This window comes from Microtus pennsylvanicus, chromosome 13, assembly GCF_037038515.1.
Source record: "Microtus pennsylvanicus isolate mMicPen1 chromosome 13, mMicPen1.hap1, whole genome shotgun sequence".
NCBI classification, from domain to species: domain Eukaryota; kingdom Metazoa; phylum Chordata; class Mammalia; order Rodentia; family Cricetidae; genus Microtus; species Microtus pennsylvanicus.
In genome coordinates, this window is record NC_134591.1 from 32,748,395 (window position 1) to 32,763,287 (window position 14,893).

The 14,893-nt window shown below is 38.3% G+C and overlaps 1 protein-coding gene across 2 annotated transcripts in view; it reads right to left on the reverse strand.

Annotated features, from left to right (window-relative positions):
* The window catches only part of LOC142833983 (cytochrome P450 2J3-like), a 29,757-nt gene that overhangs the window by 8,267 nt on the left and 6,597 nt on the right, over positions 1-14,893 (reverse strand). For both annotated transcript variants that reach the window (XM_075945911.1, XM_075945910.1), the window contains exons 3-6: positions 12,164-12,313; positions 11,626-11,786; positions 3,491-3,667; positions 1,560-1,701 (exon numbers count right to left, since the gene is read on the reverse strand). In XM_075945911.1, the coding sequence (XP_075802026.1) occupies positions 1,560-1,701; positions 3,491-3,667; positions 11,626-11,786; positions 12,164-12,313 (630 nt within the window). The remainder of the gene's footprint in view (positions 1-1,559; positions 1,702-3,490; positions 3,668-11,625; positions 11,787-12,163; positions 12,314-14,893) is intronic.

Below are 14,893 nucleotides of genomic sequence, written 5' to 3' on the forward strand. Positions count from 1 at the left end.
GAGTTTTACTTCTAAACAGAATGATAGAGATGTAGTTAATGCTACCTTTAGCAGCAGTGGCAGAGCCAGTGCCTGTGGGAACAGAATTCCTGCAGGCTGTGCCCTGAGTGGCTGGGCTGCTGACACAGAAGCAGGAAGGTAACTGAATTGCAGCTGCTGGCTGTAAAGGCAGTAGATTGAGGAGCAGCTACTGTGCCAAAGTTGAAACAACACATTTATTTATTGTTGTGTAAGTAATGGCAGGACCAGTGGATCTTGCAAAAAATTACGTCTTCATTATTCTTCGTTTATTCCTCTTATTCCTCTTGTATTCTGCCTTCCATTTCTACAAATTTAACTACTCTAGAGAATTTCTATCGTTATGTCTGTAGAACCTTTTTCTTCCATATTCATGCCATCAAGATGTTTTCCTTGAGGGCTGAACTTCTGTACTGAACTTTACTCATGGCCTATTGGTATCCTGAATGCTTCCAACTGTTGAGTACTGTTAACACTATAAAATGAACATGAATTAAACTTCTATTCATTAATATATTTGACGATGAGATGATTTAGTGCTAATGACCAAATTTGATGATATGTGATTGACCTTAAAAGCCCACATTATGGGAAAGACCAGCTTCTGTAAATTGCTTTTTGATCTCACCATGTACACAGGAGAAGAGAGCATGCAAGTGTATACACACATAGACCAAATCAAAAATATAATTCAAAAAGCTTTTTAGAAACTATACTGATAATCTGGAATATTGGTGTTAAAGACGAGCCTGAACAGTGACTCAGTAGGCTCTAAGATTTCTTAAAAATGAACCTTTCATTCAAAAAGGCATTTTAGATAATATAAAAAGGAAGGATGGTTTTCTTTGCTCCATGTTTAAAAAACCACCTATGAGTGAGTACATGTGATATTTGTCTTTCTGTCTCTGCGTTACCTCACCCAAAATAATGTTTTCTAGCTCCATCCATTTTCCTGCAAAATTCAAGATGCCTTGATTTTTATTTTTGCTGTGTGGTACTCCATTGTGTAAATGTACCACATTTTCCTTATCCATTTGGTCAAGTCAAGAGGCATAAAACAAAGAAAACCACAATCCCAGAATACTTAGACAGCAATGAGGACACTAAAAGAGACTTAAATAGATCTAATCTACATGGGAAGCAGAATCTCCTGAGTAAATTGGGAACATGGGGAACTTGGGAAAGCTTTGAAGGGGGAGGGGAGAGGCAGGGAGGGGAGCAGAGAAAATGTAGAATTCAATAAAAATCAAGAAAAGTAAAGGAAGGAGGATGTGAATCAATGTTGTATGGTCAATCCACTCTTTGCTAAAACATACCACAATGTAAATTGACATCTCTCTTTTCTCCTGAACTCCAAGCTTGTTGAAGGTACAGACTGTAATATCTGCACTCTTGAAACAATCATATTCCTCACAAAACATGTGCAGGATGTGCTGATTCCGGAGTGCACATCACCTCACATACGCTCCTCCTCCTCCCACTCCCCCATCCTGTCTTTTGAACCTGTTCTGCCTTGGTTAGATGCTGTCACCACATCTCACCTTGGATTTCTGGGTAGACCGCCATGTAGAGCAGAGCCCAGCGCATGGTTGTGGATGTTGTCTCTGTTCCAGCAAAGAAGAGATCCAGAGTGCTGCAGATGAGGTTCTCTTCATTAAAACTTGTAGTAGTTTTGTCAGAGTGCTAGAAAGACAGTGTGTATTTGTTCAATCATAACACTGATCCACTGAGAATAAATTGCATTAAGTCATTCAGAGTGCTGCTGCCTTTGATATTCAACAGCTGACTTTGATGATACCAGAAAGATGAATATTCATTTTCTGTGTTCACTGATTCTTCAATCTGCATCATCTTGCAAAGTCAAAACCGCACTGATTCCATCAATAGTTCTTTATGACAAACATCATCTTTCTCACTTCCTTTAGAAGCATTATTTAGAAGCTCTAAATAATGTTGTTCTCAAGCCTGTACTTCATATGGTAAAGGATTTGCCTCCTCCTCTGGGCTTAAATATTTTTAAATCAATATTATATCAGGAAGATGAAATAAGAGAAAAGATAATAAACACACATACAAACACACACACACACACACACACACACACACACACACACACACGGATTACACACACATTTACCATTGTGACCCAGGCAGAGGAGAAGCCCATAATCCAGTGAGTTGAAGCTTCTATGACAGATTCAGTGATATGAATTTGCCAGTGGCCTACTTGGATTAATAGGATCTTACATTTTACAGTGTGATTTGAATTCAAGATGTTCTCCCACAGATCATGTTTTAAATAATGGTTCCTTGCACTGATAGTATTCTGGGAAGTTCTTAGACATAGGAATATAGCATCCAAGCTGATGGGAGGGATGGGAGCTCCTAGAGTTACACCCAACCCATGGTTCCTTTCTTGTTTGCTGTTTCCTAATGCACTGTGATGTGAAAGCCTCCACCATACCCTTCTGCCCCATGAGATGAACTGCTTTGCCATTCACTTTGATGAACTGATATGTTCTGAAACTTGGCCAGATGACATTTTTGCTTTATTCTCTTGTTGCTCCCATATAATGTTACACTGATGCAAAGTTCACTAGTATGTTTTCTCAGTGTCTTCTTGCCTTGGTCTATTATTGAATAGTGTTCATATGGAGTCCAGGGAAAAGTATTTCCCTCAGCTCTTTATGAATTATAAACTCTACCACTTACTTAGCTGAAATTTGTCTGTTGCAGTGGGGTTTGATTTGGGGGAGGGTAACCAGACCTGGACCAATTTATAACAAAATAAAGCTATGAAGTTTAATTGCTCTTATATTTTGCATCTGTCTCTTTCAAATATGGGAGAAGGACCAAGGAAGGAAATAATAAGGAAGAATCTGGGCATTTCCAGGACCTCTAGCCAAATGGTAGCCAACCCTTAATTTCTAACCCCCCCTCGCCAACAAACAAGGTTACGTTATCAAGCATTTATAAATATTACTCCTGTGTTTTACTTCAAAATCTGGGTTAAAGAATGAACTACAGAGATGTTCATCTTGTCATCTTTGCCACCATGGCATGTTTCTCAATGCACAAAAATAGATCTTCAGGATATGATCCATTTCAGGAGGAAAGGTTATCCTGAGTTATCTTTATGAGAGGGGCCTCCATGGTCAGAACAAGAGAAATGAGATGTAAAAGGATCAGAAAGGAAAATGTGATATAATCTGTGCACTGAAGATGGAGCAGAGAACCACAGTAACAAACATCAGTGTCCCCTAAGAGATGGGAGACACAAGGCAATGACGTTTCTATTATTTCCCAAAGTTGGTTGCCTGGCTGGCAGGATTACAGGACCGATCTAGAAATATGAGAGAATAAATCTCTGCTATGCTAAAATCTTACTTTCGTGCTAGCCTGCTGCTCAATCAATTGGCAGCTATTCTACACCACCCTTTTGGTAAGAAGGCACAGGCACTGTCTTGCCCACCTTTGTAATTTCCGTGAGGAAAGCATCAATGAAGTCTCTCGGCTCATCAGGGTTCCAGTCTCTGCGGTGATTTTCAACTACATCAGAAATATATGATTTCAGTTGTCTCCAGGTAGCTAATGCTGTTTGGTGTGATCCAGGAAGATGTTTCATTATCCACGGGAAGATGTTATAGAACTAATTAGGGAGAAGAACATGATCATGGAGACAACATAAAGTCACGAAAGTATAGACTTTACCTCTTTATCTTCTACATTGCAACTGTGGGAACATCTGGACTGCTGTTTTTTAGACCCACTGGTGGGCATTTCAGTACTCCCATGTAAAATATACCAGCTTCTGATCAATTCTTACTGGTCAAATTCTTTTCACTCTAGGACATACACTGATAGAACATTCCGTAGTTGTCCTAATTCTGATTTAATGTCATCAAAGACACTGAAGGGTCAAAGGATGAAGGTGTCCACAAGCAAGATCAAGCTGGAAATCATAGATAAGAAGAGATATCCCCACCTGCAGTTGCTACAAATTGAGCTTTTCAACTGAAATTAACCATAAAATTTGATATTTCTGAGACTAAGATTATGGGATGGATTATGTAGTTAACGTTCTGTGATTCATTTCTGTAGAACCCAGAAACCCTGATTTTCTAGCCGTGTATTCCTGCAGCATGGTGATTGGTACCCAGAGGGTCCTGAATATGTGAAGGCAGTTGCTGTAATTTAGCAAACGTTGTGAGTGAGAAAAAAAACCACCACGTGACAGAGCTCAGGTGGAGAAGTTTTTATTTAGGAAAGTTAATGGGAAAAAGTGGGAGGGGAGGGGAGGGGGGAGATATGTCTTTTGGGAAGGAGTGGCAGAAATGAAGAAAGAAGAGAGGAGAGATTGAGAGAGAGATGGTAGGTGGGTTGGGTCCTTTTAAAAGGGAACACAGTGAATGTGCACAGGATTGCTCTTAGTAGTTACAGTTGAGGACTTATACTCCAAGTTTAGGCCAGTAAGATGCCTGAGTACTAATAGCAGGTCCTCCTGCTTCACCCACACTTGGGATGCATCCCCACCTGAGAGTCTCATCAGGGGTTTTAATCCAGGAAGTCTTGAGATGTGAGAAGATGTGCCCTGATGACAAAATGTAAAGCATTACCTATAGAAGGCAAAGAGATCTGTGAAGACAGTTCTGAGACAAGAGATGCTTGCTCCAACACAGACACAGCAAGAGAATGAGTCAAAGGCAAGACAGGAGCCCACAGGCTCAGCTCATCTCCTCCATGTATGTAACCAGCAGCCTCCAAATTCTGATGACCCAAAATGCAATTGGGTCAGCTGCCTTCTCTTTTTTGCTCCTTTTTCCCTTTACTTCTTCAAGATTTTTAAGTGGACATTGTTACATTATTACATTTTTAGTTTTTATTCCCCTTCATGAATTCATCTAAGAGTATTTATAATTTTTTTTAATTTGGAGAAAATAACATTTCTCTTCCATAAATTATTTTTATTATCCATGATATTCACTTGCATTTAGTAGTATTTTGACTTTTAAATATAGTATCTTTATATTTTGCTTCTTTTCTTACATTTATTTAATTTTATTTCTCAACTTTTTCACTACTGAGCAATACATTTGATGCCTCACTTAAGCCGCTTGTATTTTTCTCTTCTCCCTCATAACATTTCTCTCCACACTCTTGCTTCTCTTCTTTTTTCCATTACCTTCTCTCCTTCTTTTATCTCACTTATTTACTGTTTCGAGCTTACCTTAAATAATTTTGTCATCATAGCATATTGCACAGTAGCCTTCATAATATCATTTCAACAGAGACGTATTAGTAAACTATCAATGGTTTTAATTGATATATATATATATATATATATATATATATATATAATTTAATATTGTTGCTAGAACAGTTTAATTCCACTTCTAAAATGATACTAGTCTTTGAAAAGAGGCTGCTCAATATGAAGATAATTAAAAGAATCCAGGAGAGATATCCTGATCAATAGATGTGTACATTAAGATAAATGCAATTATCAAAAAGGGCAAGATGATGTCTATAAAAATCATAACTCAACTCAAAGACCCTGAAATAAGTTAAATGTTGGGTGTGCAAGCATTTTCTGATCAAGATGATCAGAGTTTGAAAGAAAATACAAAGAGTCAGAGAAGTCCAGGGAGGGCTCTAGAGGTGAAAGTCAGCTGAGTAGAGGAAATGGTGGAAGGGAGGAGAGAGGCAGCACAAAGGTGAAAACAGGGCAGAACAAGACAAAAGACAGAAGGAAACTGAGATTTTATGAAAACAAACAACAAATAAAAGTGTTGGATAGTTTAAAGATATTCCAGGTCAAAAGCAGATTTAAACAATATGTAGCCACAAACCCAGCCTTACAGAAAGTACTAGAGGGAAAACCACAATCCAAGAAGCCAACAACACCCAAAATAACACAGACATCTGACAACCCTCCACCAGCACAACTCAAAGAAGAGAAACACACAAACACTACCACCAAAAAAATTACCGAAGTTATCAACCACTGGTCATTAATATCCCTTAATATCAATGGACTCAATTCACCTATAAAAAGGCACATGTTAAGAGAATGGATATGAAAACAGGATCCAACATTCTGATATTTACAAGAAACACACCTCAACCTCAAAGATAGACACTACCTCAGAGTAAAGGGTTGGGAAAAGGTTTTCCAATCAAATAAACCTAAGAAACAAGCGGGTGTGGCTATACTAATATCTAACAAAATTGATTTCAAACTAAAATCAATCAGAAGAGATGGAGAAGGACACTTTATACTCATAACAGGAACAATTCATCAGGATGAACTCTTAGTCCTGAATATCTATGCCCCTAATATAAAAGCACCAACATACGTAAAAGAAACATTAATAGAACTCAAATCACATATTAAACCCCACACACTAATAGTAGGAGATTTCAACACTCCTCTCTCACCAATGGACAGGTCAACCAGACAGAAACTTAACAGAGAAATAAGAGAACTAACAGATGTAATAAATCAAATAGACTTAACAGACATCTATAGAACATTTCACCCAAACAGGATAGAATATACCTTCTTCTCAGCTTCTCATGAAACCTTCTCGAAAATTGATCACATACTCGGTAACAAAGCAAGCATAAACAGATAAAAAAAATTATAGTAACCACCTCTGTCTTATCAGATCACCATGGAATAAAGTTAGAATTTAACATCAATTCTAAAGTCTATCCACAGAAAGCCTACAAACTCATGGAAACTTAAGAGTGAACTATGGAACCACCCCTGGGTCAAGAAAGAAATAAAGAAAGAAATTAAAGTCTTCTTTGAAATCAACGAAAATAAAGATACAACATACCCAGACCTATGGGACACTATGAAAGCAGTGCTAAGAGTGAAGTTCATAACACTAAGTGCCCACATAAAGAAAATGGAGAAAGCTCACATTGGATACTTAACAACACACCTGAAAGCTCTAGGGAAAAAAAAGAAGCAGATTCACCCAGGAGGAGTAGAAGACTGGAAATAATCAAACCAATGGCTGAAATCAACAAAATAGAAACAGAGAAAACAATCCAAAAAAATCAGTGAAACAAAGATCTGGTTCCTTGAGAAAATCAACATGATTGGCAAACCTCTATCGAAACTAATCAAAAAGCAGAGAGAGAACATGCAAATTAACAAGATCAGAAATGAAAACGGGGACATAACAGACACGGAGGAAATTCAGAGAATCATTAGGTCTTACTACAAAAGCCTATATGCAACAAAATTGGAAAATGTAAAAGAAATGGACATTTTTTTTAGATAAGTACCATATACCAAAATTAAATCAAGACCAGGTGAACAATTTAAATAGACCTATAAGTCATGAGGAAATAGAAGCTGACATAACCCCCCCCCCCCCAAAAAAAAAGCCCAGGACCAGATGGCTTTAATGCAGAATTCTACCAGAACTTCCAAGAAGAGCTGGTACCTATATTCCTTAATGTGTTTCACATAATAGAAACAGAAGAGTCATTGCCAAACTCTTTATATGAAGCGACAGTTATCCTGATACCAAAACTACACAAAGACTCAACCAAGAAAGAGAATTACAGACAAGTCTCACTCATAAACATCGATGCAAAAATTCTCAATAAAATACTGGCAAACCGAACCCAAGAACACATTAGAAAAATTATCCATTATGATCAAGTAGGCTTCATCCCACAGATGCAGGGCTGGTTCAACATATGCAAATTTATCAATGTAATCCATCATATAAATAAACTGAAAGAAAAAAAACCCATATGATCATTTAATTAGATGATGAAAAAACATTTGACAAAATTCAACACCCCTTAATGATAAAGGTCTTGGCGAGATTAGTGATACAAGGATCATACCTAAATATAATGAAAGCAATATACAGCAAGCCGACATTTAACATCAAATTAAATGGAGAGAAACTCAAAGCCATTCCACTAAATTCAGGAACAAGACAAGGCTGTGAACTCTCTCCATACCTCTTCAATATAGTGCATGAAGTTCTAGCAATAGCAATAAGACAACACAAGGAGATCAAGGGGATTCAAATTGGAAAGGAAGAAGTTAAACTTTTGCTATTTGCAGAAGATATGATAGTGTACATAAGTGACCCAAAAAACTCTAGCAAAGAACTCCTACAGCTGATAAATACCTTCAGTAATGTGGTAGGAGACAAGATCAACTCAAAAAAATCAGTAGCCCTCCTATAGACAAAGGATAAAGAAGCTGAGAGTGAAATTAGAGAAATATCACTCTTCATGATAGCCACAAATAGCATAAAGTATCTTGGGGTAACTCTAACCAGGAAAGTGAAAGATCTCTTTGACAAAAACTTTAAGGCTCTGAAGAAAGAAATTGAAGAGGATACCAGAAAATGGAGGATCTCCCATGCTCTTGGATTGGTAGGATCAACATAGTAAAAATGACAGTTCTACCAAAGGCAACCTATAGATTCAATGCAATCCCCATCAAAGTCCCAATAAAATTCTTCACAGACTTTGAGAGAACAATAATCAACTTTATATAGAAAAACAAAAAACCCAGGATAGCCAAAACAATCATATACAGTAAAGGATCTTCTGGAGGCATTACCATCCCTGACTTCAAACTCTATTACAGAGTTATAGTATTGAAAACAGGTTGGTATTGGCATAAAAACAGAGATGTTGACCAATAGAAATGAATCAAAGACCCAGATATTAATCCAGAAACCTATGAACACCTGATTTTTGACAAAGGAGCTAAAATTATACAATGGAAGAAAGAAAGCATCTTTAACAAATGGTGCTGTCATAACTGGATGCCAACCTGTAGAAGAATGAAAATAGATCCATATCTATCACCATGCACAAAACTCAAGTCCAAATGGATTAAAGACCTCAATATAAATCTGACCACACTGAACTTAATAGAAGAGAAAGTGGGAAATAGCCTGCAATACATGGGCACAGGAGACCACTTCCTATGTATAACCTCAGTAGCACAGACAATAAGAACAACAATGAATAAATGGGACCTCCTGAAACTGAGAAGCTTCTGTAAAGCAAAGGACACAGTCATTAAGACAAAAAGGCAACCTACTGAATGGGAGAAGATCTTCACAAACCCCATATCAGACAAAGGTCTGATCTCCAAAATATATAAAGAACTCAAGAGACTAGACATTAAATTCTAAATAACCCAATTATAAAATGGGGTACTGAACAAAGAGTTCTCAACAAAAGAAGTTAAAATGGCCAAAAGATACTTAAAATCATATTAAACTTCCTTAGCCATCAGTGAAATGCAAATCAAAACAACTTTGAGATACCATCTTACCCCTATCAGAATAGCTAAAATCAAAAACATCAATGATAACCTACGCTGGAGAGGATGTGGAGTAAGGGGAATACTCATCCATTGCTGGTGGGAATGCAAACTTGTACAACCACTTTGGAAATCAGTGTGGCAGTTTCTCAGAAAATTGGGAGTCAGCCTACCTCAAGATCCAGCAATACCACTCTTGGGAATATACCCAAGAAATGCCCAATCATACTACAAAAGCATTTGTTCAACTATGTTCATAGCAGCATTATTTGCAACAGCCAGAACCTGGAAACAACCTAGATGCCCCTCAGTGGAAGAATGGATAAAGAAAGTGTGGCACATATATACTTTGGAGTACTACTCAGAGGTAAAAAACAATGACATCTTGAATTTTGCATGGAAATGGAGAGAAATAAAAAACACCATCCTGAGTGAGATAACCCAGATCCAAAAATGTGAATATGGTATGTACTCACTCATTTAGTGGATTCTAGCCATAAACAAAGGACATTGAGCCTATAGTTCATGATCCTAGAGAAGCTAAATATTAAGGTGAACCTCCCCCCCCCATAAAAAACATATATAGATCCTCTGGAAATGGAAGCAGTCAAGATCTCCACGCAAAAGTTGGGAGCATGGGGGTGGAGGTGGGGTGGAGAAAAGGGGAGAGGAGGATAGAGAAGGGAGAAGGGGCGGATTGGGGAGCTTGGGGGAGTGGGATGGTTGAGATGAAGGAAGGGCAGATATGGCAGCAGGGAAGAAGATATCATAATTAAGGGAGCCATTTTAGAGCTGGCAAGAGACTTGGCTCTAGAGGGGTTCCTAGGTGTCCACAAGGATGTCTTCAGCTAGGTCCTTGGGCAGTAGAGGAGAGGGTGCCTGAACTGGCCTTGTCCCATAGCCACACTAATTACTATCTCGAATATCACCATAGAACCTTCGCCCAGTGATGGATGGAGATAAGACAGAGACACACATTGTAGCAGTGGACTGAGCTCCCAAGGTTCAGTTGAAGAGCAGCAGGAGGGAGAAGATGAACAAAGAAGTCAGGACTATGAGGGGTTGGTCCACCTACTGAGACAATGTGACTGTTCTAATGGCAGCTCACCAAGGCCAGATGGATTGGGACTGAACGAGCATGTGATCAAACCGGACTCTCTGAATGTGGCTGATAATGGGGCCTGACTGAGAAGCCAGTGACAATGGCACTAAGATTTGATCCTACTGCCTGTACTGGCTTTTTGGGATCCTAGTCTGTTTGGATGCACACCTTCCTAGGCCTGATTGGAGGGGGGCCTTGGACTTCTCACAGGGTAGGGTACACTGCCTTCTATTAGGAAAGGGGTACACTGGAGAGGGGGTGAGTTGGAGAGAAGGAGGGAAATGGGAGGAGGGGAGGAGGTGGAAATTTTGAATTGTATTATTTATACAGCAAAAAAAGAACCAAGTCTTACTTAGCAAATACAAAAGAATGAAATAATCTTCCATATCTAAATAGACCACAGTGTAAAGAAACTAAAAATCAATAGCAAGAAACACTACAGAAACTATAGAAGTACAAAGAGAATAAAAAATAAATTCTAGAATGAGCAGTGGCTCATTAAAAACAATGGATAAAAAAAATCAAACTCCTAGAACCAAATAAAGATGAAGCTCAACCTGGTAGACCATTCCGAAACATCTAAGGCAATTCTAAGAGTAATATTTGTATAGGAATGAGCACAGGGACAGACAACCCAACAACATGGGGGTAAAGATTTATTTCTAAATGAAAACACAAGAAAAATGAATGGATGTGGCAGCATGGACAATTAAAATATTCACAACAGTGTTATTAATACAAACTCTAACTTAGAAACAACTGGATGTCTAACCACTGAGAAACAGTTAATGAACAATGACAACAAGTTAACAAAGAGAAACACGTACAGAGGAGGATAGCTAGAAAGTATGCCTGTGGTTTGCATGTGAGGTATGAAGACACATGGGAGAGATAAAGGCAAAATCAACAATAAATATCTCCATTCCTTTAAAAAGAGCAGCATTTGGACATGCAGGGATACCACATAAATGTTGGTACTTCATTCAAATATTAGAAACATTTTTTTGTACACAGTAAGTTTTCATATTGGAAACTTCCAAATCGACAGACAAATTAGTAACAAACTCAACTCAAAGACATTATAGTTTAGCTTCAAAGTCTTGGAAATGAAAAGAAAAAATCTGTTAGTGCTTGAATTAGCCCTAGTCCAATTTTCTCTGAATATAAAAGAAACTAGAATGCTTACCCGGACCATCTTTGAGGAACTCAAAATCACAGCCTTATCCAGTAACCTCAGCAGCTCCTGAAATTGACTGTCATGGTACTCAAAACGCTCACCGAAGGTGATGGAGCAAATGATATTGGAAACAGCATTGTTGATCTTGAAGTGAGGGTTGAAAGGCTGTCCTGGAAGTAGATCAAGAAAAAGATACATCTTTCAAAGACATTGGTTTGTTAATTCCACATGATAGAGAAACATACATAACAGAGAGCTATGTAAGAGGCTCTGGATTAGTTTGATATGAGGTTTAACATACACATAAAAATCTGTTCATATCTGGGAAGCCAGACAGTGACCAGGCCTTAAGGCAGCAGCGAGTCTAATGACCATTTGTGTGATTAGCTGCAAACTCTGGGGCAAGGTCATGGCTACATGTTCACTGTTCAATGCTCAGTGCTCAGCACAGTGCACAGTCCAGGACAAGAACTTAGATACTTAGGTGGATTCTGTTTAATGAATGAGAGGGCCACAGCCTCCCACCCCTGCCCTGTGGAATGCCCACCTTTCTCCTCTTTTATAACCTCCACAAGGTGTTGGGCTTCCTCCTGTATGCGCTGCTCTAAGCTCTTCTTTCCCAACCCAAAGTTCCTCAGAGTCATCAGAGCGAACCTTCTTTGCTCCTTCCATGTTTGGCCACTGGAGAAGATCAGTCCTGGAAAGAAGCAATACAGCGTTATAGAACTGTGATTCTGATTTAAAACTATCTGACAAATGGAATAGTCACATGTATGATGGAAAAAAGAAGGGCCAATAATGGACTTGACAGCTGTCTAGAGAGAGACAATAGCACATAGCAAGGAGCATAACTGCTAGCATCTGGTGGCTTACAAAGTCACTGTTTAGTAAGTATTTTTAATATATGTTTAATTTTAATACTCTTAGAAAAACCCAAATGTTATTTCCAGAATATTCCAGAACTATTACAATGGATAGAAAAAAGAGATGCAAGGGCAAAGTAAAATTTTTAAGGAACATGGTAACTAGGTAGTAAATGAGGTGATCAAATCAAATTCTCCCCCAAACCAAACAATTTACACTTTGTGTTTAATATATATATATATATATGTATATATATATATATATATATATGTATATATGTGTGTGTGTGTGTGTGTGTGTGTGTGTGTGTGTGTGTGAGTGTGTATGTGTGTGTGTGTGTGATCTATATCAAGCTAAAGGCCAGGAACCACTCCCAGTACCAGAATCTGTACAAGTTGTCATTCCCTAAAGCAGTGGTTTTCAACCTTCCTGATGTTACAACAATTTAATACAATTCCTCATATTGTCATGACCCCAACCATATAATTATTTTTGTTGCTAGTTCACAACTGTAGTTTGTTTAATATTATGAATCATACTGTAAATATCTGATATATCCAACAGTTTTAGTGACCCCTTTTAATGGGTTGTTCAGCTGCCAAGGGGTTGTTGTCCAAGGTTGAGAATCACTGCTCTTAAGGACTAGAGAGATAGAATGGATCTAGAGATATTAAAGCAGTATTTATTAGAGTGGCTTACAAGCTAGTCTTAAAATGGCTGTCTCTTAATGGAAAGGCCAATAATGCTATGATTGTTCAATCTATGAGGCTGGATGTCTCAACTAGTCTTCTACATACACTGAAATCCTAGAAAAATAGATTCTCATGTCAGTAAAATAATTCTTCATCAGCAGGATAGCTGAACTTTCCAGTGAGAGCAAGGGCAAAAAACAAATGGCAAAAGCTTCCTTTTCCCACGTCCTTTTATGTGGGCTGCCAGCAGAAGGTGTGGCCCAAATTTAGAATGGGTCCTCTGATCTCAAGTGATGCAGATTTAGGGTAGATCTTCTCACTTCAAAAATTCCAAAGAAGCAAGACTTCTCATTTATTTTCCCTGTTTTGAGGATTTTAGTTGGTTCCAAATGCAGGTAAGTTGACAACCAAGGTCAGCCATCAAACTTCTGGTGGAGTTCTCTCAGCATCCTGCTTGCCTGGTGTCTAGATCATGGAGTCATTCTGGCATTCTTTTGGCATGCCTGGACTTGTGTTTATAAGGCTTCAATGCCATCATCCTGGTCTAATTCACAGTCTAGTTTAGCAACTGAAATGTGTAAGCTTCCACCCTTCATATCTAAAACAGGTTTCCTAATGTCTTTCCTCCACTCTCTACCTGATATCCTAAGATCTCCTCTGCTTGAAACCACTGAGAAGTCTTCCTGACTGTTACAAAAATCAGCATTGTGCTCTTTCTGATGTAGCTCAGAAGTATCAAAAGTGCTTAATTATGTCCTTTAAATACCATGCTTGGAGCACTGAATGTCTTTCCATTCCTCAAGACATCTCTCCTTTTCGTTCTTTCAAGGATATTATATCCCCTTGACTAATTATTTTTTCAGGTCATTAAATGAATATTATTTACTCAGAGAAGATTTTCCAGAATCGTCATACAGTGTTATACATCTCTGATTAAATATCTTCTGCATTGATACTGCTTTACTATTTATTGCCTGGCATTAACTTTTACTGTGCTGACTGGTTTTATGTCAATATGACACAAGCTATTTATTCTACAGCGGGAAGCTTCAATTGAGAAAATAGAAGAAGATAGGGCTGTAGGCAAAGCTGTAGGGTATTTTCTTAATGAATGTTTGGTAAGGAGGGTCCATCCCACGTAGTTGCTGCTAACCCTGGGTGGTGGTACCGATTTCTATAAGAAAGCAGGCTGAATAAAGCACGAGGAGCAAGACAGAAAGCGGTATTCATCCTCGGCCACTGTGCCAGCTCCTGCCTCCAGGTCCTTGCCCTTAGTTTTTGTCCTGATTTCATTTGGGATGAATAGTGTATATGAAAGCATAGCTGATTAAACCCTCTTCTCCCCAAGTGTCTTTGCTCACGGTATTTCCTTACAGTAAAGTAACACTAAGACAGATGTCTAGCACTCTGCTTCTTACAACACAGTGAATTGACTTAGAATTATTCCAAAGAGTAATTAGGAAGGGCTAAGATGCTGTTTTGTTGGATTAATAGATTTCAAATTCTGTGTTCAACTTATGACTTTATTTGACAATAATATAAAGTATTCATATAATAATTTAAATGTTGGCTAGGAGCCTAGAGATCCTCATGACTTTAACGATACATTTTCAGCGGCTATAAGCAAGATGCAGTAGAAAGGGAAAGCTGACTTTCATCCATTTTCCTAGGGTTGATGTGGGAAAATGAAAGCACAGTGTCTGGCTGTGTTTGGGTGCTGT